Raw genomic sequence first — 27,240 nt, 5'->3', positions numbered from 1 at the left:
TCTCTCTCTCTCTCTCCTAACTTTATTTGATTTGCTTCATTCATTTGGCCACGATTTTGTGTGCCCTAACCCTGTTCGCAAATGTAATTGGCTTACCATACACCGATCATATCATCACTCCACCTGCACACAGCTCAAATAACCTCCAAGTTAACTGCACGATACTCCGCCACTAACTGCCAACTGCTTGAACATTAATCAGATAATCAGGCATTGTCTCTGTCTGACAGATAGAACTAGCCTCAAACATGGAATGGCTTCATGGTGCATCTTACCGCGGCTTTAAGCGCTTTGGGGATCATCAGATCAATCTCTTTCTCGCTCTCTCTCTCGTATTTGGGTCTCTTTCATCCTACACAGATCCTACCAGCGCTTTCACTGGGGCTCTCTCGTATTAGATGGTGTCCTGTGTTTTGTGTGCCAAGTGTATAAATCGATTACTGTACATATAATAATACCTGTAACTGTAATTAACAGCATGAAGCTAATGAATATTTCCGAGGTGATTCTATAGCTAATGGAACTCTTTAACCATCCACAGGAGGAGCAGGAGGAGGATTAGTAGGAGCAGGTGGCTCAACGCGGATCGCACGTCGTTCGTCCATCAATCAGGCCAAGCCACCGCCGCCAGTGCGACGCAGCTCCTCGGTGACACCCAGTCCCAATGCTTCGGTGGGGGTAAGTGTGTTTACCGACCGGGCTCCGACCGGCGCTTAGATTAATGGCTCTCAAATTAATTAAGTTAGACTAAGTTCGGGCCAAGTTAGCCGTTTAAGCCTTGAAACTTTCTAGACACTCTACACACGAGAGTTGTTTCTTGTTCTTTTGCTTTTATTATTTTATCTATGATTTAATTATGCAACAACAGCAAGTGACGCATCTGCAGCTGCAACATAACACGCCGCTAAGCAGCTCCAGCGAGCATCTACCACCGCCGCCAGCCTTTATGCTGGAGTCCATGTCCAGCGCCCCTCCAGCGGGCATGCCGAGCTCCGCTCTGAAGGTGTCGGAGACGGTGCGAGCCCTGGCAGCCATGCGGCATCAGCCGGCATCGCCTGGTACGCTAAGACGTATACAGCAGCAGCAGCAACACCAGCAACAACAACAGCAACAGCAATATCAACCCCCACTGCAGGTGTGTGCACGAGTCTTCCGAGCCTGGAACCGACTTTCTTAGAGATCGACTTGCTTAACTTATAATTTCTTTTCATTTCAATTTGCATTTGCCCTGCCCTGTCGAACCACACCCCACACACCTCTCGTACTCGTACAAAAGTCAGTGCACAACTCCCCCATGAACGACGACCTGAGCTATGAGGCCTACTATGACTCCTATATGGATCTGCAGGCCTATGCTCATGCCTTGGCCAATGGCCAACAGCAGCAGCCGGGCCTGGCATCTGCTGGCCCACCCCTGCCACCGCCCAACCAGCAACGCTTTAATCATCAACAGCAACAGCAGCAATATCATCCACAGCAATGCTATCCACAGCAGCAACAGCAGCAGCAACATGTGGCACAGAAGCCGCCAACGCCACCTGTCTAACATGCCCTACCAGCACCACCGCCCACTGCGGATGCCGTAAGTGACCCAAAGAGTCGGAGGCGAGTCGATGGGCGTGTCGATGTCTACTAACCAACGACTAACCAACAAAGGCCGCAGCGACACATCCTGGAGAATGCTTGACTAATCTAACATTCATACTTGCATATCAAGAGCTAGTGCTAGTCCCTCTGCCCCATCCAGCTTAGTTGTAATGCGATAAAGATTAGCGTACTCATCTATCACTTAGCTTTCGCTGTGCTTTTGGCTAACTTTTAATTTGTGCCTTTTGTTTTACTCTTTTTCTTCTCATGCCACACACGAACACCGAACACCGAACATATAACGCATATGCACAGACGTTCCGCACCTCGTCACCGGCCGCAGGCGGAGGAGGCGGTGGGGGCATCTATGCCCAACCCAAGCTGGTCAACAGCATGTCCAGCTTCCGCACCAGCAGCCCAAGTCCCAATGGGCATGGGCATGGGCATGCGCACCCACTGCCACCGACACAGCCCAAGGTGAATCCGAATCTAATTGCACAGCTGAATGCACGACTCAACAGCAAGCAGCAGCAGCAGCACCATCAACAGCATGCTTCCGAGGGCATCTACGGCAACCAGCAGCAACCTGGAGGCGAGTCGATCTACACGCGGAGCGGCCTGTCCATGTCCCAGCCGCAACAGCAGCAACACTATGACGGTAAATCTAAGCACCAACAGCCACTGCAACAACAGCTGCAGCATAGAATTTACGCTAGTTTCGGCACCTCGTCATCAACTCCATCAACAGCGGCCGCATTGGCCAGCAGCATTCAGGCAGCATCCATTCTAACACCGGCCACCTCATTCAATGCACTGCCACAGTTTCCTCTGTCTTCATCCACATCATCGTTGCTCTCCAAAGTCAGTTCATTCTCAAACTCCTCATCCGCCTCCCCATCAGCATCAGCGGCGGCAGTGGCGTCGGCCAACTCCGCCAACAGCTCGCACTATCAGCCGCCTCAAGCGCCGATGGCAGCCGCAGCTAGCAGTAAAGATTTTGGCAACTATTCAAGTTCGTTTAACAAAAATTCAGCAGCTGCCCCAATCCTTAGCATGCGACAGGCTCAGCAGCAGCAGCAGCAGCAGTACCAACATCTGCAGCAGCAGCATTACACGTGCCCGCCTCCACTGGAGGATCCGCCACCGCCACCCATTTACAGTGCCGGAGCATCGGCCACGATGCCCAAGAAGATGACACGCCCCCATGCTGGCCAGAGTGCGGCCTCTCAGTTGAGTGCCTATGCAGCAGATTCGGCCACGGCTACGCTCCCAAAAAACATGATGCAGCAGCAGCAACGTTTACGGCAGCAGCAGCATCATCAGCAATACCAACAGCCGGCAGGCATGGGCAATGGCAATGGCCATGTAAATCAGCGTCCACAGTTGCGTCTTCCCCAGCAGCAGATGCAGCAACAGCAGCAGCAGAAACTGAGAGCAGCTCAACAGCAACATTTGGCGGAACAGCAGCAGCAACAGCAACAGCAGCGCCAGCCACCCATACCGTCGCGGCACTCCAGTGTACAGCAAAAGATATTCGTGTCAACGAATCCATTCATACAAACGACGGCCGGCAAGTTCCATTCGCCCTCAGCCTCGCCCACTTGCGGCTCGCCCGTAACTGGATCTGGGTCTGTATCCTCGGCTAGTATTTATGCCACAACGGCGCGTGGCAATCACCACCATCAGCAGCAGCACCAGCAGCAAATACATCATCCACAACAGCAGCAGCATCAACAGCAACAGCATTATTATCGCGAGGTTGCTGGGGGCAACAGCAATGGCGGCGCTGCTTACTACAACCACAATAATGCCCATGGCCATGGCCACGCGAATGCGAACGCCCATGCCAATGTCCATGCCCACGCCCACATGTCCCATGCCCAGGCACATCATCCAAGTAAGAAAGCGAGCCGGCGTTCCATTGATTTGATTTGATTTGACTTGATTTCAATGAATGAGCGATGCTCTATATATTTGTGCTATGTTTGCTGATTTCGCTCCTCTCCTACTTGGCATTGGAAAAATTATATTTTGTTTGCGAAAATGTTTTTTATTTATAAGTTACTCGTACTTTTAGCGCATGCTGCCTATGTTTTGCATTATTTTGGTTTCTTTGCGTTTGAGTTTGAGTTTGGGTTTTGGGAAAGTGTTGCCCATTAACCTGATTGCGTTTGTGTCAAGTGCGCCTCGGAAAATGTTGGACAAACAGTAGATTGCAGGGAGATGGGGAGATTCCCTCAGTCTCTCGCTCAGAAAGCAACTTTCATATCAACTTTCCTAATCATCAATCATCACTTTGTCAACCAGCACTTTCAGGCAGAATGTTGAACAGCAATTGTTGAGTTTTATTTTGCATTTTGGATTCACCATTTTAAATTTAAATCTTAAATCTTAAATCCTAACCACTTTTTCCACACTCCTCGAACCCATCCGGCCCACTCACTGATCGATCATCTTTGCTTACGATGTTCTTTTTTTTGCCACAACAACTACAACAACCGCAACGCATTTCATAGACTACGCCACAAGCACAAATATCGAAAAGACTGGCAGCATTCGGGCCAAGACCAAGGCCGAGTTCCTCGAGAATCTCAACGCGAAACTGGCCAAGCAGGGCATGTCCGGCCGCGCATTTGCCGTGCGAAATCTCATCAATAGCAAGGCCCTGGTAAGTAGTTCACAACCAAAGCATATCCACTCCAACATATAGCCAACATTCACTATGCTTTATGCCGGTGCCAAATGTTAGATTTATCAGAATCCACAAAATCTATCGCGCCCCAGTTCTCAATATCGTAGACCTCCCACCTATCCCAACACCACAGCCACTGGCTCTGGCACTGGCCACTGTGATGCCAGTGCTAAGGTATTTAGTTCGATCCTCGTTTTTCTTCTCGTTCGCTCGTTTATTGAAGTCTACTAGGCCAGCTGGCAGCTAATCCACTCAGTGCCTAGTTCTACCAATTAACCCTGCTATTTAATCTACGCTTTGAGGTCAATAGCCTTCTAATCCTATCTTTGATGAATCTTTCAGCCGGACCCTCGCATCTGTCACGAGTCGCTGATGGATCAGATAAAACGCGGAGCCCCGTTGAAACGTAACCAGAAGATCAACGATCGCAGCGCTCCTAAAATACACTTAATTAACGCAAAGACCTAAGCAAAAGAATATTATTTATTACTATTATTAACATATGAAATAATCAAGAGGCCCCGAGGCCTGCTCGATTGCAGGCTATTGCAGAGTTTGGTTTGAAACTGAAAACTCGTACATACAACATGCAACCTAAACAAACACATATGATTACGGTACACTATATACAATATATAATGATATTTAACGAGCGTGTTAGGCCACACTTGCACTAATCAACAATTCACCCGATTTCCCGTCTCCCAAAAATCATCCAAAAAGGATTTATTCTTTCGTTAAGTGAATACGACAAAGAACATGGAAGACAGTTGGTTAACCCATTCGTGTTTATTTATAATTCAATCTCGAATTTACCTTTAAATATTATATTATGTTTATGTATTTATCATAATTTCCATTCTTTATGTACATACATATATCTGAATATGATTTGAAAAACCAATTGAAATAATCTGACGCCTAATAAATGAAATATATCTTATATACATATGTTTATTGTGTTTGTTTTGAGTTATCCCTTAACCTTATTTGTTTCCAACTGCAATGGCTTGTCGAACTGCTTGTCAATTGGGATAGGTCTGAGCATATTTAACAAAAGTTTATACAAACATACATATATACAATACCGAATTGTCCTAGATGTTAAACACAATGCAGTATTGATATGTACTTTAAATCCCACTGCAACTTTACTGCGATTCTTCAAGGAATGCATACACGTATACTCGTAAGAAATTGGATACACTTCTCACATAAAAGCCAAGCGGAGAGGGGAATTTCAGAGACGAGACTAATCATACCCCGTCTTTCGCACTAGGCTACATAACATTTCCATTGGACTGAATCTTGTACTGTCATTATACCCGATACTCAAAATGAGTATTGGGGTATATTAGATTTGTGGTAAAAGTGGATATGTGTAACGTCCAGAAGGAATCGTTTCCGACCCCATAAAGTATATATATACTTGATCAGCATCAATAGCCGAGTCGATTGAGCCATGTCTGTCTGTCCGTCTGTCCGTCCGTCCGTCTGTCCGTCCCCTTCAGCGCCTAGTGCTCAAAGACTATATGAGCTAGAGCAACGATGTTTTGTATCCAGACTTCTGTGATATGTCACTGCTACAAAAATTTTTCAAAACTTCGCCCCGCCCACTTCCGCCCCCACAAAGGACGAAAATCTGTGGCATCCACATTTTTAAAGATACGATAAAACCAAAAACGCAGAATCGTAGAGGATGACTATATGTTTTAGAATGTAAGATCTCAACCAGATCGTATAATTATTATAGCCAGAATCAAGAAAACAATTTCATTCTTTCTCGCTCTGTCTCTCTCTAACACACAGGTTTCATGGTCGGTTTTGCCAATTGCAAAATATGAGTTCAAGGATCTCAGAACCTATAAGAGCCAGAGCAACCAAATTTGGTATCCACACTCCTGTGATATCGGACCTTGACCGTTTCGTGTCCAAATTTCGCCACACCCCCTTCCGCCCCCGCAAAGGACGAAAATCTGGGGCATCCACAAATCTCAGAGACTATTAAGGCTAGAGTAACCAAATTTGGTATCCGTACTTCTGTTAGATCTCACTATAAAACGTATATCTCAGAATTTCGCCCCACCCCCTTCCGCCCCCACAAAGGACGAAAATCTGTTGCATCCACAATATTGCACATTCGATAAAACGAAAAACGCAGAATCATAGATAATGACTATATCTATCAGATTGCTGAATCTGGATCAGATAAGATAATTTTTATAGCCAAAAGGAACAAATCAATTTGCACTGGCTACGCAGCGCCCGACGTCACGCTCAGACTGATTTTCTGTCTCTCTCGCACGCATTCTTTGTCGTGTCGTTTAATATTAGCAGCGTCTGCCGGAGGAGAGCCATACTGACTTAGTATCGGGTATAACTGTAGAGTTGCGGTGTCCGCAGCAACTCACAACGTTCCCCCTCGTTTTAAATGCATAGCCGTGTAGACTAGAGGCCAGATTCTTACTGTAATATACATACAGGAATCCATACGAGTACGTGCATATATATTTTTTGGCGATCGATTCTACATACATATACATATACACCACATATAAATGCATAATCACCACAGTTAATTAACATAGCAATGAGCAACAATTATTTACAATTCTAAATGTGAATCTTACAAGTAACGTGTTTTCCCTGTATCAACTGAAAATTAAAAGCATTAAGAGTAACACGCAAATCCAAGTTGTAAAGCGTATTTTTCAATTCATTTGCATCTAGACATGACAAACAATAATAAAATATATGTAAACGCATTGAATGTAACTGCAATTGGTTTTATTCGGTTCTGGTTTTCCCTGTTCGGCTGAAGAACACATTCAAAGTGTTTTGATAGTAGATCTCAGCCAGCTTCTCCTTGGGCTCCTGCTTAATGCCCGCAATGGCCTCGAGAACTTGGCTGAAATAAAAAATAGTTGTAGATTGGAGCTTGTACTATGACGTATTCGTGACTTACCTGATCTGGCAGGGCTCACAGAGTCCGTCTATCAGAGATTCGGCTGTCCATTTCTCCTTCTTCTTGACGGTGGGAAACTTTGTGCTCACGTGCTTATGGCCCGCATGCGATGACCGTATTCCACACCAGGGACAGTCTGTTTCCAGCATTATGCGATCATTTGGCAGCTGCCGAACCACTTCGGCCTTTTCCTCAGTCTTCAGGGAGCAGCCATTGACCCCAATGTAGAGGCCACCGAACGCCAAAAGGTTTTAGCGAAAATGGTCAACCAAAAAAGGTTTTAGTGAAATAGGTCAAAATCGAAAGGGGATAGTCGTTCTAATTGCTCAATTTCTTTATTCGCTTGAATAATCCTGGCTAACTAAAACCTTTAGTTCTGCCCACATAATTTTAGGCTGTTGATGAATAAATGTTCTACAAGATTGGCTAGTTCTTAGTCTTTGCTTTTATTGTATTTTGGCTAAAACAAGGCTTAAACAAAAAAGTTTAACAAAAAAACTGTCGCAATGTTGCTGGTATTTGAAGACAAGAAGCGTGTATACCCTATTTCGTTAATATAATATGAAGATCAAACTTAATTCATTAAGACCTTTTCTCAAATTGATATTCTTTAGACATATTCAAGTACATTATTAGTATCTTTTATATATTTATCTCGATCCTGATACCTACGCAGACTGGGATGAAAACATTTTCTCAATTCTATAACATCCTTTTCTCAGGGTATGGGAATTAGTGTTGCCGGTAATCATTGTTGTCATCCGGTTAGAACGACTAATTCCTGGTTATTCTTTCTTCCGTTGATTATTCCCAGCTATAAAGATCTCGCAGTTTTGCCCAGATAATTTTATATGATTGATGAATCAATTTTAATCAGGATTAACTACTTTTAAGTACTTGCATGTTTTTTGTTTTGACAAAAACACTGTTTTAACAAAAATGTTCATAGTCGCAGGTTGTGACATCAATGTTGCTGGTTTTTGCGGACTCATTTGTTGTTTATTACTAGCTATATAGCACACTTAGCCGCCCACATAATTTTATACGAATCGTGAATAATTTTTCTTCTTAACTGGTTTATTCTAAATACTTGCTTCTATTGACTAAAAACTAGCTATAAAAAAATTGCTAATTCGGTTACAGTGACGCCCATCTGGAAATTCACTAAAAATGCATTGACGCGTGAGCAAGAGCTTTACAGGTGTGACTATAGTACGAGTATTTTTCGCCAGGTGTCGTATTAAATGTGCTAGCAGTGACCTCACCTCACCACCGTCAGAAGGCGCCACGGTAATGCGGATTTCATTGAAATTTCAAATTCAAAGAGAAATTAATGCTAATTAAGCTACTTTAAGTCTTCTAGCAACGGGCCACGCAACTAGGATTGGCCTGAGCATTTCTCATTCGCAATATAAGCCTACACACACGCTGCAGTGCATGGAATTGAGCCAGCTTAATGCAAAATCAATGCCACTGTAAATTGCATTCGAAATTTTGCATAATGTGAACCAATTAAGCAGCGCGCTAGAAAAGCTGTTTATTGTTCGGAGTGGTAATAGGCTTCCCCATATGGATATATGCATTATGCAAATTTCAAATCATCACCAAACACGTCTGCTTTAAGCTGGAAAATGGCGGATTTATAGGCCAATGCAATTTATAATTTGAATAAAATTCCATTAGTTACTTTTAATGGACACTGCGGCTGGCTGGCTTACTGTAAAGGGAGAGCGGATACGGGGTCACGGCACTACTTTTAATTGATTTAGTGGAAATTGCTTACTGTTCCATTTACATGGCTGGCGTGCCGAATTGAATTGAAATTCAATTAGTCTACAAGTACATGACAGTGATACACATATGTACGCACACCTAGAAAGTTACTTTGGTTTTTTGTTTTATGCTTTTAACTATTTTTAGGTTACAGTATTTTTGGATTTAGTGGTGGTAAGTAGAGCGACTCCCATTTGGGCTTAACTTTAATTGGTAGAACAATCGAATTACGTATACAAAAAAACATATGTGTGTGTGTGTATTTCTAAATTGGATAAGTGGTTTAGCCAGCTGATATACATATGTACTGATATACTGATATACGGTGTACGGTGAAATGTTAAAAAAATGCCGGGTCCCCCATGTGTTCCCACTAGGCGCTGATATATATATATATATGTATGCATACGTATTGTGTGTATGTTTGTATGTAGGTTACAGTTGGTTGATAAGAGATCGAGCGCCAGTGAGGGCTCTTAAGATTTGTTTCATTTAACTACACGCAGTAACAATGTATAAACCGTATTACATATAAAACAAACTCCGCTGCACATTTTATTCTTATACATATTATATATAACTAAATAACTAAATCAACAAAGAAATTAAAATAAATCTCTATTTAAACTACTGAACAAATCAACCTTTCTGCACAGTTATATTATACTCTGTACATACATATGTATATGCTGGTGTGTATGTATGTTATGTATTCTACAATATACCATCACAATTCACTTTGCGTCTGCTTTTATTCTTTTCATTTACAAATCCATTAGTTATCTCCTGCCATGCTCTGTACCATCTAACAGTTTATTCCGTAGTCTTTCAAATAAATCTTATTAAATTAGTAGTTCAGAGAGAAAGAGAGAGAGAGAGAGAGAGAGAGAGAGAGAGAGAGAGAGAGAGACAACACAAAGAGTTTCTTATCACATGCACCCACAGAACACATGCATACACACCATTGCAACTGTAACTGTAACTGTAACTTGTGTGGAAATGGATAATAATTTGCATGCAACAGATTTGTCGAATATTCTTTATCGTAAATCTCCCACAAAGCACCGAAAAATTTAACCAAAGTGTGCTTTGTGGGAACTTTGATTTTTTGGCCATTTAGCATAAGTAGTACACCCTGTATAATCCTTGATAAACATTCCTCAAAAACGCATCAAATTTATTTTACAATTACGTTTTTTGCATAGTAAATTTATGTATGTTGTACTTTCCGTAAAAGATTTTCCTACTTTTTCAGTGGTTCTTGAAAGCCAAAAGAAAATGCCACGAAATTGCTTTATGGTATTCATTTCCCCACACTCTTTCTCGTTGTGATTTCCTTTTGGCCTTCATGTCTGATTCAAGTGGAGAGGAGCTGCTCAAATCCAAACCTCTTTACCCATCCACCACCATTGGAACATCAAGATTTTTTGAAACGATTTCAATATTGACTACAGTGTCAGCTAGATGTGCAATTAAGTATGTGTACACTTGTAAATATGTATATTCCATTTAGAAGTAACCTTAGAGCTATGTTTAAGTTATTATACCTGCAGGTATTATGATAGCCAGCCAATGGAAAACGCATTCAACTTAGTCTTCTCCCAGAATAACAACGACTGAGCCATTAATTTCTCGTCAAAATGAACTCTATGAACTGTATTAGGATTCTTCGAAGCCCCGCCAGACCTCCCCCTCTCCCGTCACTGATTAAATTCAAATTCCGCGCACAAATTTCCACCTCAGGCAAGAGTGAAGTTCTCAAAATTCTCTGTGGAAAATCTATATTCTTTAGTCGTAAAAAAGTAATTTCAAATATAAATAAACTGGTCCCCCTAAGCAGTAGTAACCAATAAATCGAAATGGTGTGCCACTCAATTCAGTTCAAGGAATTAACAGCCCATCCTAATGCAGACCCTAAACCGATTTCCCCTGAATTTTTGCAATTAACTCTGCTTAAGAGTTATTTTTCCATAGAACCATAGATGCAAATTCCCTGACTGACAGTCTCGCTCTCTAAGTAAAACTGAGAGACATTTTGGCATAGATATCTGACAAATGGATAGCGACCATCGGACTCGACTGCTGGATGCGGTCTGGTAAATGCTACAAATGGGAATATAATCTGCACTCCTTAAATAATATTTTTCCTGAACGCATCCAGGCATGGAGTTTCATTTTGGAGTATGCCATTGTGGCACAAAATAATGCATTAGATAGCCAATATGCAAATACGTATAGCTTGCATACACTAATTATCGAGTTGTACATTTATTATCAACACATACTGGTTACAGGGATACTGGGTGACTGGGTTACTGGTTTGTTTGCCTTTGAGCAATGCCGTAAACACGTTATCAACTCATTAAATCGAACAAAAATATTCGCGCCCTTTGTTTATGCACACTAATTAACTGCAATCCACTATTAATAATACATATTGTGTGGCCACATAATCCATAATTTAATTATGCCCCCGACGCCTTGAATATTTACTGCAAATTGCAGTCATCGGATGCGTTGTTGATTTGCTGTTTGGTCTTGCGGGAGGCGCGGCGGATGAGGGATCTGAAATGGTAGTGAATATGGATATTGGGCGATTAGAGACACGGCGCACGCAGAATGCAGGCTCCTGGGGCACTCACCTGGAACGCGGCTTCAGCTTCGCTTCGGCACTGGTGCTGGCCACATCTACCGCATCGACGAGGCTGGAGGGCTTCTTGTCGCCGCTGCCCCCAGCCGCGCCCAAAGCCGGACAGTTCATGCGGTTTTTGTCTGTAACGGAATTTAATATTTCCTAATTAGAAAATTTCCTGTTCGTTTCGCCTCAAAGGTAATGCTGCAGTTTGTAATCCAATTTCCCGAATGCGGTAACGCGTGGCCCTTGTCCCGTGGCGCGTGTGACGGTTGCTGGAGCAACTGCAGCTGCCACATGGCTGAGGAACCCATTCAAGTATGCACTGCTGCCACCGAGAGCTGGCATAATTAACTTGAGAAGGAAACAGGGGCACCACACTCGAGAAACTTCTACGCAATTCATGTGCTTCTCGAAATGAGTTTTTCGCAGTCGGTTGCACAGATGGAACGAGTATGGAGATAAGACCGATGCAAGACCCTTTTGGCATTTTCCTCTTATCACAACTCAGCTCCGGAAAGGTGCTCGAAACCGGTTGCAGCAACCATTTACCCATTCGAGTCGACTAAGCCACGCCAGTGAAGTGATTAACTTCCGACTAATCCCCCATCAACCTGCCATTACCAAGCCAGAAGGTATTCAATTTAAGCAAAAGGTGTTTGCTTGTTTGCTGAGCTGCTGCCCTTTATGAGCCAGTCAAGCGTCCAATAAAGCCCAAGACAAACAAAGGACTTACAACGGACTGCGATGAACCGAGGTGTGAATCATGGAAACCATAACGAAGGCACACACAAAACTGGAGTCGACTCAAATTAGTTATAGCAGTTTAAAACCTATTAAGCAGTCTGAGTCTATCTCTGGCTAAATGATCCGTGCAAATGGAATTATTGAACTCGTCAGCAGTTGATTGTCTGTGTGCCAGAATGTTGCACGACCAGAGTACTTCTCTGTGGCGACTGTCACCAGCAACCCCATTGTTGTCCGAAAAAAAAAAACGCGAAAATACAGTTATACCCGATACTAAGTCAGTTTGGCTCTCTTCCGGCAGACGCCGCTAATATTAAACGACACGACAAAGAGTGCGTGCGAGAGAGACAGAAAATCAGTCTGAGCGTGACGTCGGGCGCTGCGTAGCCAATGCAAATTGATTTGTTCCTATTGGCTATAAAAATGATCTGATCTGATCCAGATTATCTATGATTCTGCGTTTTTAGTTTTCTCGAATGTGCAATATTGTGTATGCAACAGATTTTCGTCTTTTGTGTGGGCGGAAGGGGGTGGGGTGAAATTTTGAGATACACGTTTTATAGTAAGATCTAACAGGAGTGCGGATACCAAATTTGGTTACTCTAGCCTTAATAGTCTCTGAGATTCGTGAATATCCCCAGATTTTCGTCCTTTGCGTGGGTGGAAGGGGGTGTGGCGAAATTTTGAAACAAACTCGTCTCGGTCCGATATATTAGGAGTGTGGATACCAAATTTGGTTGCTCTAGCTTTTGTAGTCTCTGAGATCTAGGCGCTAATGTTTTACTCTAAGCAAAGCCGGCTATGCTACGTGTGTGTTAGAGAGAGACAGGGCGAGAAAAATGAAATTGTTTTCTTGATGCTGGCTATAATAATAATACGATCCAATTCAGATCCATTCCAATCCAGTCTTAAAGATATGGTCATTCTCTACAATTCTACGTTTTGGTTTTCTCATATCTTTAAAATTGTGGATGCCACAGATTTTCGTCCTTTGTGGGGGCGGAAGTGGGCGGGGCGAAGTTTTGAAATATTTTTGTAGCAGTGACATATCACAGAAGTCTGGGTCCAAAACATCGTTGCTCTAGCTCTTATAGTCTTTGAGCACTAGGCGCTGAAGGGGACGGACAGACAGACGGACGGACAGACGGACAGACGGACAGACAGACATGGCTCAATCGACTCGGCTATTGATGCTGATCAAGAATATATATACTTTATGGGGTCGGAAACGATTCCTTCTGGACGTTACACACATCCACTTTTACCACAAATCTAATATACCCCAATACTCATTTTGAGTATCGGGTATAAAAACGAGGGGGAACGTTGTGAGTTGCTGCGGACACCGCAACTCTATAGTTATACCCGATACTAAGTCAGTATGGCTCTCCTCCGGCAGACGCGGCTAATATTAAACGACACGACAAAGAGTGCGTGCGAGAGAGACAGAAAATCAGTCTAAGCGTGACGTCGGGCGCTGCGTAGCCAGTGCAAATTGATTTGTTCCTTTTGGCTATAATCTGGTCTGATCTGGTCCAGATTCAGCAATCTGATAGATATGGTCGTTATCTAGGATTCTGCGTTTTTAGTTTTCTCGAATGTGCAATATTGTGGATGCAACAGATTTTCGTCCTTTGTGGGGGCGGAAGGGGGTGGGGCGAAATTCTGAGATAAACGTTTTATAGTGAGATCTAACAGAAGTGCGGATACCAAATTTGGTTACTCTAGCCCTAATAGTCTCTGAGATTTGTGGATGCCCCAGATTTTCGTCCTTTGCGGGGGCGAAAGGGGTTGTGGCGAAATTTGGACACGAAACAGGGAAGGTCCGATATCACAGGAGTGTGGATACCAAATTTGGTTGCTCTGGCTCTTATAGGTTCTGAGATCCTTGAACTCAATTTTGCAGAGCGAGAAAGAATGAAATTGTTTTCTTGATTGTGGCTATAATAATTATACGATCTGGTTGAGATTTTACATTCTAGAACATATAGTCATCCTCTACGATTCTGCGTCTTTGGTTTTATTGTATCTTTAAAAATGTGGATGCCACAGATTTTCGTCCTTTGTGGGGGCGGAAGTGGGCGGGGCGAAGTTTTGAAATATTTTTGTAGCAGTGACATATCACAGAAGTCTGGATCCAAAACATCGTTGCTCTAGCTCTTATAGTCTTTGAGCACGAGGCGCTGAAGGGGACGGACAGACGGACGGACGGACGGGCGGACAGACGGACGGACGGACAGACGGACAGACAGACATGGCTAAATCGACTCGACTGTTGATGCTGATCAAGAATATATATACTTTATGGGGTCGGAAACGATTCCTTCTGGACGTTACACACATCCAATTTTACCACAAATCGAATAATCTAACCCAATACTCATTTTGAGTATCGGGTATAAAAAATGAAAAGGACAATAGATGCCGCTGAAGCGCAGAGCGCGAGAGAAGAGCGGCGCCCACTGCTGCCAAAGGGATAGTAAATACCGACTAAGCGATGCTCTCTAACCCTGCGCAACCCCCAGCCGACTTTCAGTCAGGCAGAGCTCGCTGCAAAACCTAGGTTTTGATGCCGGAGCGGCATCATAAAAATACTGCCATCCCAGCACGAAAGCAAACACATACGCGTATCGTATGTGCTGGGGTGGAAACGGATGGATGTGGGTCTGGGCCTGGGGCTCGTTTTTATACCCGATACTCAAAATGAGTATTGGGGTATATTAGATTTGTGGTAAAAGTGGATGTGTGTAACGTCCAGAAGGAATCGTTTCCGACCCCATAAAGTATATATATTCTTGATCAGCATCAATAGCCGAGTCGATTGAGCCCTGTCTGTCTGTCCGTCTGTCCGTCCGTCCGTCCGTCCGTCCGTCCGTCCGTCCGTCCGTCCGTCCGTCCGTCCGTCCGTCTGTCCAGCGCCTAGTGCTCAAAGACTATAAGAGCTAGAGCAACGATGTTTTGTATCCAGACTTCTGTGATATGTCACTGCTACAAAAATATTTCAAAACTTCGCCCCGCTCACTTCCGCCCCCACAAAGGACGAAAATCTGTGGCATCCACATTTTTAAAGATACGATAAAGCCAAAAACGCAGAATCGTAGAGGATGACTATATGTTTTAGAGTGTAAAATCTCAACCAGATCGTATAATTATTATAGCCAGAATCAAGAAAACAATTTCATTCTTTCTCGCTCTGTCTCTCTCTAACACACAGGTTTCAGGGTCGGCTTTGCCAATTGCAAAATATGAGTTCAAGGATCTCAGAACCTATAAAAGCCGGAGCAACCAAATTTGGTATCCACACTCCTGTGATATCGGACCTTGACCGTTTCGTGTCCAAATTTCGCCACACCCCCTTCCGCCCCCGCAAAGGACGAAAATCTGGGGCATCCACAAATCTCAGAGACTATTAAGGCTAGAGTAACCAAATTTGGTATCCGTACTTCTGTTAGATCTCACTATAAAACGTTTATCTCAGAATTTCGCCCCACCCCCTTCCGCCCCCACAAAGGACGAAAATCTGTTGCATCCACAATATTGCACATTCGAGAAAACGAAAAACGCAGAATCATAGATAATGACTATATCTATCAGATTGCTGAATCTGGATCAGATCGGATCATTTTTGTAGCCAAAAGCAAGAAATCAATTTGCAGTGGCCACGAAAAGCTCAACGTCCCGCTCAGACTGATTTTCTGTCTCTCTCGCACGCACTCTTTGTCGTGTGGTTCAATATTAGCGGCGTCTGCCGCAGGAGAGCCATACTGACTTAGTATCGGGTATAACTGTAGAGTTGCGGTGTACGCAGCAACTCACAACGTTCCCCCTCGTTGTAGATATGAATTGTGCATATGCGGCGGGAATTGATGCGTATGCCGTGTAACAGAAATTTAAATTAAATTTGTTTTATTTTCCCCTTTTTCGTGTGGCTTTTTGAAAGAAAACACAAAATATTTGTGTGCTCCACTGCTCCAATGCTCCAATACTCCAATTTTCCCCTTGCTCTTGTGCGACTAAATGGATTTGGCCATATAAAATGGGTTTATACGAGTTAGATTGCGGGCCTAGCTGCTCGATGGGCAGGGTATCGGGAAGTTTGAGCTTTAACTGGCAACAAATTCAACGCATAAACGTGGCGCAGAACGTATTTCGCATTTGAAGTATATTAAAAAACTCTCACAATTGAGTTTGCGGTGCCACCCGAAACCTCCTCAACGACCCAGCGTAATGGAGGGGCTGGGGAAGCCGCTTTCTAGCCGCAGCATGTGTATATGTATGTGGCCTGCAGCCTTGGCTTTGTCTCATGGTTTCAGCTTACGCGCGAGGCCATTTTGATGTCCTCACTCAAGCACACATAAACCGACACTTCTGAGCTGTAAGCACGTGTCCTGGCACACTGAAACACTCACAGAGACATGCACAATCCCAGCCGCAAAATGGCAGCGCAGCAAATGAAATTTCTCCGATTTGTTTTTGCATATGCCGCGTTGTACTTTTTAAGGCAATTACTCGACTGTGGCAAGTCCCATTTAAATTTAAATTTGCTGGAATGTATGGGCTAGAATACAATCTTCACTCCGAGGCGTCTGCCAGCGGCCAACTTTGCACTTAATTTGAATGACTTGAACTGAATGGAATGGAAAGGAACAAGCAAGAATATGTTTAAAGGGAGAAACATGGTTTTGGGGCAACTAAAAATGTTATCAAAAGTCCTCCAGGCAAACAGTTCAATTATTGTCAGCAATGTGGAGAACCGGAGGGAAGGAAGGAGTCAGCGGCAACATTTTGGGGAAACATTAATTAACTAGATATTTATACTTTGCGGATCCAAAATTGAAAACTTCTTGAGGCGCGTCCCCGTCCCCGTCTCCCATCGGCCGACGTCTGCTATTCTTTCTGTTTTCTGTTTCACATGCCGCGCGCCAAGTTTGTAATGAGATAATAAAGCATTCCATAATGGGGTAATTAAAAGGTCAAGCTCTTTAATTAATACACGTGCTTGGCCCACGAACATTTTGATCAAATTCGGGACTGGGCCGTCGAGAAAGTGTTTCCCTTCCACAAACAGAATTTTGTCTTCCCTTGTCTCTGGCTGGTGTTAATGAAATGATGAATAATGAAAAAGAGTTTGTCTTTGTCAATTGTATGGTATGGGGGTGGGATGGGAGCTGGATGGCGATGGCGATGGCGATGGCGATAGCCTGATCCATTTTGGCTGCCGAATCTCCACATTTAATTAGGGTCCTGCAATTGTGCGAGTAGCAGCCATGCTAATTGCGTTCAATTAACGAAATTGGCACAAATGTAGCAATGTTTAAAGAGAGCCCATTAATTGGCACCCGACTTTGGGTCGGCCTGTACCGTTCTGTGTGATTTAAAATGAATAAATTAATAAATGTCCTTCAATAATTGATTAAGCTGGACGGCCACTGGGTCCTAGTCATGGCCATAAGCCCCAGATTAATTACACCGTTGACCTGCCAGAGACGTGGGCTAATAATTGCATTTATGGGGAGGCGCTCAAAGCTCGGAATAATGTTGTAATTGGATTTGGAAGTGGCACGCTCCGCTCAAAGCTCGACTGAAGGACCCATGGAAGGCCGGAATTGGCCGCCGTCTGCGTAACTGTGAATAGTGTGACACAGCAAACTTTCAATCATAGCCGGCGAATATGAATGTTTAATTGATATTTGAAACTGCCAAAGCCAAAGCAGCGGGAATGTTGCAAGCACTGGCGATGGTCCATGGCCATGACCATAGCCATGGCAACCGTTGGCCAGACATTCTATAAGGTCCCGTTCCGATCGCCCCATACTTACTGCGACTGGACGAGGCACTGACGTAGGCGGAGGAGCGGCGCTTGAATCCGCTGGGCGCCGCCTCGCCGGCCGCCCCGCCACCGGACCCGCTGCTGCCGCTGCTGGTGGGCAGGAAGCGGGACAGGGAAAGCAAGGACTTGAACAGCTCGGTCACGTTGCTGTCCTCTTTCGCTGAGCACTCGAGGACCTTGGCCCTGCAATGAAAAAAAAACCAAAAAGTGTTTGTTAGTGGTTACTTTTGGGAGCTCCGTATGAATACATCCGAAAATTCGGACAAGCGAAAATAAAGCGGCCAATATGTAAATTCCGAAAAAACAAACAGCAAACAACAGCAACAATATTGTATGTTCGATGCATAGCATTCAGTGTTTTTGTGCGCCGCAACAATGTGGAACATGGGGCAAGTGGCATGTGACAGGGGCCTCAACGCCAACGACCCGGGGGCAGGAACAGTTACAGTGGCAGGGGCAGTGGCAATAGTGGCTAATGGCTGAATTGAGCATGTCATGGTTTCGCTGTAACTTGCGGCCACCAAACTGATTCGCTGTGCCGACAAGCTGCGGCAAGGCCGGAGACGAGGAAGAGGCACGGTTGCCATGCCCGCACATACGTGTTGATATATGTATCTATCAATATGGCCAAGTAAACAGGTAACACCTGCACTGAAAACTTTTAAAATATGCGACAAATTTCGATGCTTCAAATATACTTTTCTGAGAATTTAATTTCGTTAAATATTAATGCATATGTTGAACTGTATCTACTACCTGGGGAAAGTGGCTTTGGGACACAATTTAAAACCTTTACGGCTCACTCAACAGCAAAAAAGAATTAATATTTATGTATTTAATCCACAGATTTTCATTTAATTGCCATGGTCGAGTGGGCAACACAAGCATATAGATGCCTGAATTGTTAATGCCATAAACTGCCACGGCAGTAAATCAAAGTAAAAGTGTTGGCCACATAGCCGCAGTAATGTTTTTTCATATTACTAGAATAAACATGTCCAGAGAAATGCGCATAACTTTGCAATTAAATGCTGTATAAATACAATGCTCCACCTTTGACAAAGCAAACCAATTACCCGTGAGTATGCATGTACACAGTTTCTATAGTTGCATACATATGTATATTTATCTATATTTAGTCAGGCTGATAAATGCACTTGGAGTGGCGTACTCTCGTAGCGCTTAACCGCAGACAGAGCCGACAGACAGACAGCCAGATGGTCAGGAAGCATCAGCAGAGCAACAAATTGCATTGCCGCTTGCTGCTGGAGAATGCTTCACAGAACATGCCACGTCAAGTCTGTGGGGCTGTGGCAGCGCAGTGGGAGTGGGAGTGGATGTGGGGATGGGGATGGGGTCTGCGGTTGAGCTGTGTTGAGGTGCGAGATTGTGGCCGAGGGGTTAAGGCGCGACCCAACACGTCCCAGCCCGACAGCGCAGCCCAAAACCGCACCATCAATCTACGTAAATTTTTAATCCAGCAGGGATTTTGTATGTAATGCTAACGCGAATAGTCTGCTGGCGTGAGTACTGTGTTCTGCCGCCCGTGTCCCGTGTCCTGTGCCCTGTGCCTCGTGTCCTGCTTCATCTTTTGCCATCTCCATTCTTCGGTTGAGTGCGCCTTCTGTGTGGTGTCTGGTGCTTTTAAATAAGTTTACGCACGCATGTTTTACCCGCAACACGAGCCGGCCTCGACACGCCTCCTCCATCCGCTGCCCCGGGATTTGGTTCAGCTTCGCTCCTCCTCCTACTCCTCCTCCTCCTCCTCCTCCTCCTCCTCCTCACCTTAAATGGAATTATGCCAAGCCCCTTCAGGGCGGCTGGCACGTATGTGATTGTAAGTGATTTTTACGAGTCCTGGTTTGCGGTTTATTAAGGTCGCAATTACAACATGAAAACTGCCTTCGGTGGAGGCAAGTGCAAGGCTCTTTCATGGGAGAGGACATGAATACCCCTTTCAGGGCCAGTTGTCACGCGAGAAATGCATTAAAAGTGTTGATGTTGAAAACACAAAAGTTAATCAGGTCAGTTCCAGTAGATCGCATAGTGCCTGAAAATTATTATATTTTACGACGACGAAAAAAAAGGATTGCGTGCGTTCGTTTCAATAGATTTTTCTCGAGTTTTTTCATATATTCAGAACAATTTCTTCTTCGCCTATCTTACCTACGGTGGCAAAGCGGGGCGAATTCGCCAAGAGCTAAAGAGCGATCTTTTATTGCGCTCCCGCTTTGCCCTAGCCTAACTTACACAAGACTTCATAAAATTCGATCCTAATAACAATTATTATACGCCAAATGGCGCTACAGTGCCTTAAAGAGATATAACGGCAGTAAGCTGCCAATATCCTACTCCTGTCCGCTCTCTCGCAGTCGGAAAAACTATCATTGAATGCAGTTGGAAGTAAATGGAAGTAAAACTTATGCATATGTATGGCATGCATACTTGTAGGTATCAATGGGACCAGGCAATTAATGTTCTATGCGACAGCGACACCAATTGCCACCGGGCATGGCCAATTAGGAACTATTGGGTGGAAATATTTCCTGGGAAATGTTGCACGGCGAATTGCTGTTTTCGATAAGGATCTAAATCAGGTGCTGTTACTCTCACTGTTACTGCTGCCCATGGAATGGCCAATTTTTTTTGCCAACAAATGCCACTTAATGAGCACCGCAACCCCATCCTCGGACAATGCAACTGATTTCGGTGGCAAAAGGCTCCGGGAAGTGCTCGCCGGCACTCCCTTTCACTGCTCTGCCTGCTGTCACGCTCGCCGTCGCTTAATTTCATTTGTAGCAATTTAATTGCGCCGTTTGCCTTCTGCAGTTTGCAGTTTCAGTTTTCCATTTGGCATTTCCCTTGCTATTTGAATGGTTTGGTTGGACGGGCTTTTTTAATTCCACTTTGTTGCGTTACTTATGAAAATTGCAGCTGTTTTGGTGGTTGTGCGGTTTTGGGGGTTGCCCCGGCCCTGGCTCTTTTGGTCCCTAATTGCTGTCGCCTGCCGCAGCTGTTGTACAATTTTATTTGGGGGGCTACGTATACTCGTATTTTGTTGAATTAATGGCTGGACTTACCTTAAACACAGCAGCTCGCAGAAAACCCAATCTGTCACCTCCTCCTGTTTGACCTCCCAGTGGGTGGGGGCCAGGTCGGCTTTGTTCCCGGCAATCACAATAGGAATGTCCTGCAAGGCGACAAAAAGGGAATTAGCAGAGAGAGTCGAGTACGCGTATTAGGAGCAGCTGCAATTGTACTTCAAAGTCTGGAAGCTGAAAGGCCCGGCACAAACAAAGAACCGCTCCCGCGGCTCCCGCAGGACGGGAAGAGTGCGCGATAATTGACACTCGGGAACAATGGCAGCGCGAAGCGGAAAACGGAAAGCGAATAGGAAAACAATAACAGCAACCAACTGCAGAGCTGGAGAACAAGAGCTCAGTGCGGGCCTATTCTCTCATCTGCTGGCGCTCCGCCTCAAATGAGAGCATTTTAATTGCTTTGCGGGCTGGGGCCATCACACTGCGTATGATCGATTTCTCTCGTACTACAGCTCTTCAGCCCGCACCAGTGATTACATCCAAAATGCAGGAGTCCATCTACACCTCCACCTCCACCTGCAACTTTGGATGCACCACTCACCTGGAAGTCACAGCGCTGCTCTCGGATCTCCTCGAAGCACTGCTTCACACACTGGAAGCTGGGCGCTGATGTGGCGGCATAGACGAGCATGAACGCGTGCGCCGTGTCAATGGAGAGGACGTGTCCAAAATGTCCACCTGCAACGGAGGCGGAGCATGCAACATTGATGAGCAAAAATTACGTGTAATGAAATATTCCATGACTCAAATTTGATTGCAGACCGCACCCGTACCCGCACCCGCACTCACACCACGTTCGGTTTCATATTTGATGAGCAAATTTTAATTGGTTTCCCGCAATTTTATTAAAGAACGAGGGGGAACGTTGTGAGTTGCTGCGGAGACCGCAACTCTACAGTTATACCCGATACTAAGTCAGTATGGCTCTCCTCCGGCAGACGCCGCTAATATTAAACGACACGACAAGGAGTGCGTGCGAGAGAGACAGAAAATCAGTCTGAGCGTGACGTCGGGTGCTGCGTAGCCAGTGCAAATTGATTTGTTCCTTTTGGCTATAAAAATGATCTGATCTGATCCAGATTCAGCAATCTGATATATATGATCATTATCTATGATTCTGCGTTTTTAGTTTTCTCGTATCCTCAATATACCTCAATATACTCAACAGATTTTTGTCCTTTGTGGGGGCGGAAGGGGGTGGGGCGAAATTTTGAGATATACGTTTTATAGTGAGATCTAACAGGAGTGCGGATACCAAATTTGGTTACTCTAGCCTTAATAGTCTCTGAGATTTGTGAATATCCCCAGGTTTTCATCCTTTGCGGGGGCGGAAGGGGGTGTGGTGAAATTTTGAAACAAACTCGTCTCGGTCCGATATATTAGGAGTGTGGATACCAAATTTGGTTGCTCTAGCTTTTATAGTCTCTGAGATCTAGGCGCTAATGTTTTACTCTAAGCAAAGCCGGCTATGCTACGTGTGTGTTAGAGAGAGACAGGGCGAGAAAAAATGAAATTGTTTTCTTGATTCTGGCTATAATAATTACACGATCTGGTTCAGATTCCGCAGTTTAAAAGATATGGTCATTCTCTACAATTCTACGTTTTTGGTTTTCTCATATCTTTAAAATTGTGGATGCCACAGATTTTCGTCCTTTGTGGGGGCGGAAGTGGGCGGGGCGAGGTTTTGAAATATTTTTGTAGCAGTGACATATCACAGAAGTCTGGATCCAAAACATCGTTGCTCTAGCTCTTATAGTCTTTGAGCACTAGGCGCTGAAGGGGACGGACAGACGGACGGACGGATGGACGGACGGACGGACGGACGGACGGACGGACGGACGGACGGACGGACGGACAGACGGACGGACAGACAGACAGGGCTCAATCGACTCGGCTATTGATGCTGATCAAGAATATATATACTTTATGGGGTCGAAAACGATTCCTTCTGGACGTTACACACATCCACTTTTACCACAAATCTAATATACCCCAATACTCATTTTGAGTATCGGGTATAAAAAACTGCCATTTCACTTAACCTTGAAATTCTGTGAGGAGTCTCTATTTTAAATGTAAAGAGAAGAGCGAGCCTTCTTCCATGCCTAGGACAAGGACGAGTACGCCGTAGTGGTGTCGGTGTCTGGGTGATGGTTCGTGCCTCGTTCAATGCTCACTTGATGCCACCTAATCCCGAGTGTCGGCATATGTTATTTTGTATAGCGTGCTGCGTGGCGTATACGCGATATGCATTGTTCCCAGCCGCAGTGTCAACAGCGTGCTAAGGCCAACGCCAACGCCAAAGCCAAAGCCAAACGTTTAGCAGTGTCAGTGTCTGCTCACCGCGGCAGCCCTCCAGCGTCCCCTGCCCTGCTGCTGCTCCCCATTCAGCCTTGGCTATTGTGACGCAAATTTGTAACGCATTGTTTGGCCGGAATGAGCAAACTTTATTAAAAACACTTTACGAAATGACACAATTTGGATTTTCGGCACCAATTCTCTTCATGTCTTTGTGGCAGGCATTGTTCATTGTTCGGTTCGGTTTGGTTCGGTTCGGAGGCATCGAGTTCATAGCTGGATAGCTGCGTCATACACACTCGCTCGTACGACACAAAATTGCTTTTTAGGAGCAGAAAATCTTTTAGTGCAATGTAATGTTCCCGTTGATGGCCACACGCAGCTCCGACAATCAGTCACAGCGGGTTGCAGTTGCTTCTTGTTTCCCAACTCGAGTAGAGGCCATTAAGGAGAGCCTCGACAGCAGAAACATTAGTAGAAGCAGGAGGCAAAATGGTCTACGTAAAATTGATTTGGATGCATTTTGCCGTTGGAGATTGCATAAATCACTTTAAGCCTTACTGACAGCCCTCGAGTGGAATTCAATCTAGACACAAAGATTCAGCCCACGCCTTACCTGGCGTCCTTAAGATGGCCATTGGGCGCCAAAATGAAATTAATTAAAACGACATTTTTCTGGAAAGAGAGCCCCAGAACGAGAACGCCTTTCAACATCAATTCTGCCAGCATCCACATCCACATCCACGCCAATTATGATGATCATAATGATGATGGTGATGACGGTGATGATGGCAACGTCACCTCCATCTTCCGCCCTATCCCGTACACCTATTAATCAACTTTGTGCCCCATCTTTTCCCGGATATACCCTTACTACTCGTACTAACGCAGAGTGCTTGCGGTGTAAGACAAGTTTGAACAGCAAATAATCAGCTTAAACACTAACAAGGGAGGAGGATGAAGGAGATGTGCCATCGGAGCAGGAAGTTCCCAGCCATGACAAGGCCCCTAGAATGTGGCAGATGCCAGTGCTGTCTATTCGCACGGAAATCTCTCGATTCCCGCCATATTTGGCTATTTTTTATACCCGATACTCAAAATGAGTATTGGGGTATATTAGATTTGTGGTAAAAGTGGATGTGTGTAACGTCCAGAAGGAATCGTTTCCGACCCCATACAGTATATATATTCCTGATCAGCATCAATAGCCGAGTCGATTGAGCCCTGTCTGTCTGTCCGTCCGAAATGACACAATTTGGATTTTCGGCACCAATTCTCTTCGTGTCTTTGTGGCAGGCATTGTTCATTGTTCGGTTCGGTTTGGTTCGGTTCGGAGGCATCGAGTTCATAGCTGGATAGCTGCGTCATACACACTCGCTCGTACGACACAAAATTGCTTTTTAGGAGCAGAAAATCGTTTAGTGCAATGTAATGTTCCCGTTGATGGCCACACGCAGCTCCGACAATCAGTCACAGCGGGTTGCAGTTGCTTCTTGTTTCCCAACTCGAGTAGAGGCCATTAAGGAGAGCCTCGACAGCAGAAACATTAGTAGAAGCAGGAGGCAAAATGGTCTACGTAAAATTGATTTGGATGCATTTTGCCGTTGGAGATTGCATAAATCACTTTAAGCCTTACTGACAGCCCTCGAGTGGAATTCAATCTAGACACAAAGATTCAGCCCACGCCTTACCTGGCGTCCTTAAGATGGCCATTGGGCGCCAAAATGAAATTAATTAAAACGACATTTTTCTGGAAAGAGAGCCCCAGAACGAGAACGCCTTTCAACATCAATTCTGCCAGCATCCACATCCACATCCACGCCGATTATGATGATCATAATGATGATGGTGATGACGGTGATGATGGCAACGTCACCTCCATCTTCCGCCCTATCCCGTACACCTATTAATCAACTTTGTGCCCCATCTTTTCCCGGATATACCCTTACTACTCGTACTAACGCAGAGTGCTTGCGGTGTAAGACAAGTTTGAACAGCAAATAATCAGCTTAAACACTAACAAGGGAGGAGGATGAAGGAGATGTGCCATCGGAGCAGGAAGTTCCCAGCCATGACAAGGCCCCTAGAATGTGGCAGATGCCAGTGCTGTCTATTCGCACGGAAATCTCTCGATTCCCGCCATATTTGGCTATTTTTTATACCCGATACTCAAAATGAGTATTGGGGTATATTAGATTTGTGGTAAAAGTGGATGTGTGTAACGTCCAGAAGGAATCGTATCCGACCCCATACAGTATATATATTCCTGATCAGCATCAATAGCCGAGTCGATTGAGCCCTGTCTGTCTGTCCGTCTGTCCGTCCATCCGTCCGTCTGTCCGTCCGTCCGTCCGTCCGTCTGTCCGTCCGTCCGTCCGTCCGTCCGCCCCTTCAACGCCTAGTGCTCAAAGACTATAAGAGCTAGAGCAACGATGTTTTGGATCTAGACTTCTGTGATGTCACTGCTACAAAAATATTTTAAAACTTCGCACCGCCCACTTCCGCCCCCACAAAGGACGAAAATCTGTGGCATCCAGATTTTTAAAGATACGATAAAACCAAAAACGCAGAATCGTAGAGGATGACTATATGTTCTAGAATGTAAAATCTCAACCAGATCGTATTATTATTATAGCCAGCATCAAGAAAACAATTTCATTTTTTCTCGCCCTGTCTCTCTCTAACACGCAGGTAGCATAGGCGGCTTTGCTTAGAGTAAAACATTAGCGCCTAGATCTCAGAGACTATAAAAGCTAAAGCAGCCAAATTTGGTTTATATTGTGGATGCAACAGATTTTCGTCCTTTGTGGGGGCGGAAGGGGGTGGGGCGAAATTCTGAGATATACGTTTTATAGTAAGATCTAACAGGAGTGCGGATACCAAATTTGGTTACTCTAGCCTTAATAGTCACTGAGATTTTTGAATATCCCCAGATTTTCGTCCTTTGCGGGGGCGGAAGGGGGTGTGGCGAAATTTTGAAACAAAATCGTCTCGTTCCGATATATTAGGAGTGTGGATACCAAATTTGGTTGCTCTAGCTTTTGTAGTCTCTGAGATCTAGGCGCTAATGTTTTACTCTAAGCAAAGCCGGCTATGCTACGTGTGTGTTAGAGAGAGACAGGGCGAGAAAAAATGGAATTGTTTTCTTGATGCTGGCTATAATAATTATACGATCCAATTCAGATTCCGCAGTCTTAAAGATATGGTCATTCTCTACAATTCTACGTTTTTGGTTTTCTCATATCTTTAAAATTGTGGATGCCACAGATTTTCGTCCTTTGTGGGGCGGAAGTGGGCGGGGCGAAGTTTTGAAATATTTTTGTAGCAGTGACATATCACAGAAGTCTGGGTCCAAAACATCGTTGCTCTAGCTCTTATAGTCTTTGAGCACTAGGCGCTGAAGGGGACGGACAGACGGACGGACGGACAGACGGACAGACAGACATGGCTCAATCGACACGGCTATTGATGCTGATCAAGAATATATATACTTTATGGGGTCGGAAACGATTCCTTCTGGACGTTACACACATCCACTTTTACCACAAATCTAATATACCCCAATACTCATTTTGAGTATCGGGTATAAAAATCACAATTATAAAGGGAGTCAGG

General features: G+C 44.6%; 3 protein-coding genes across 8 annotated transcripts in view; 1 reads left to right on the top strand and 2 right to left on the bottom strand.

The window, feature by feature from the left end:
* The window catches only part of LOC117189757 (protein MTSS 2-like), an 87,206-nt gene extending 82,011 nt beyond the window's left edge, over window positions 1–5,195 (top strand). Inside the window, exons 13-18 of one of the 6 annotated variants that reach the window (XM_033394834.1) lie at window positions 542–678; window positions 869–1,135; window positions 1,903–2,245; window positions 2,621–3,484; window positions 4,104–4,255; window positions 4,622–5,189. In XM_033394834.1, coding sequence (XP_033250725.1) covers window positions 542–678; window positions 869–1,135; window positions 1,903–2,245; window positions 2,621–3,484; window positions 4,104–4,255; window positions 4,622–4,747 — 1,889 coding nt within the window. In that variant the 3' untranslated portion in view covers window positions 4,748–5,189. Of the gene's footprint in view, window positions 1–541; window positions 679–868; window positions 1,136–1,276; window positions 1,583–1,902; window positions 2,246–2,620; window positions 3,485–4,103; window positions 4,256–4,621 lie in introns of those variants that run through there. The other 5 variants (XM_033394835.1, XM_033394836.1, XM_033394839.1 and 2 more) reach the window with 5 other exon arrangements.
* Window positions 5,196–6,970: 1,775 nt separating this feature from the next.
* Window positions 6,971–7,489, bottom strand: LOC117190195 (putative deoxyribonuclease TATDN1; the record flags this gene model as incomplete). Its single annotated transcript, XM_033395255.1, has 2 exons — window positions 6,971–7,187; window positions 7,245–7,489. Coding segments are annotated over 2 exons (366 nt in total), but the record flags the coding sequence as incomplete, so codon positions are not given.
* Window positions 7,485–27,240, bottom strand: part of LOC117190536 — a 76,363-nt gene continuing 56,607 nt past the window's right edge. The window contains exons 3-6 of the mRNA XM_033395589.1: window positions 21,307–21,416; window positions 18,216–18,409; window positions 11,660–11,789; window positions 7,485–11,582 (exon numbers count right to left, since the gene is read on the bottom strand). Of these exons, the coding sequence (XP_033251480.1) occupies window positions 11,507–11,582; window positions 11,660–11,789; window positions 18,216–18,409; window positions 21,307–21,416 (510 nt within the window). The 3' untranslated portion in view covers window positions 7,485–11,506. The remainder of the gene's footprint in view (window positions 11,583–11,659; window positions 11,790–18,215; window positions 18,410–21,306; window positions 21,417–27,240) is intronic.

The sequence above is a fragment of the Drosophila miranda genome (assembly GCF_003369915.1).
Source record: "Drosophila miranda strain MSH22 chromosome Y unlocalized genomic scaffold, D.miranda_PacBio2.1 Contig_Y1_pilon, whole genome shotgun sequence".
In the NCBI taxonomy this organism is placed as follows: domain Eukaryota; kingdom Metazoa; phylum Arthropoda; class Insecta; order Diptera; family Drosophilidae; genus Drosophila; species Drosophila miranda.
The sequence above is the reverse complement of the archived record's forward strand: the minus strand, read 5'-3'. Positions and strand labels throughout refer to the sequence as shown.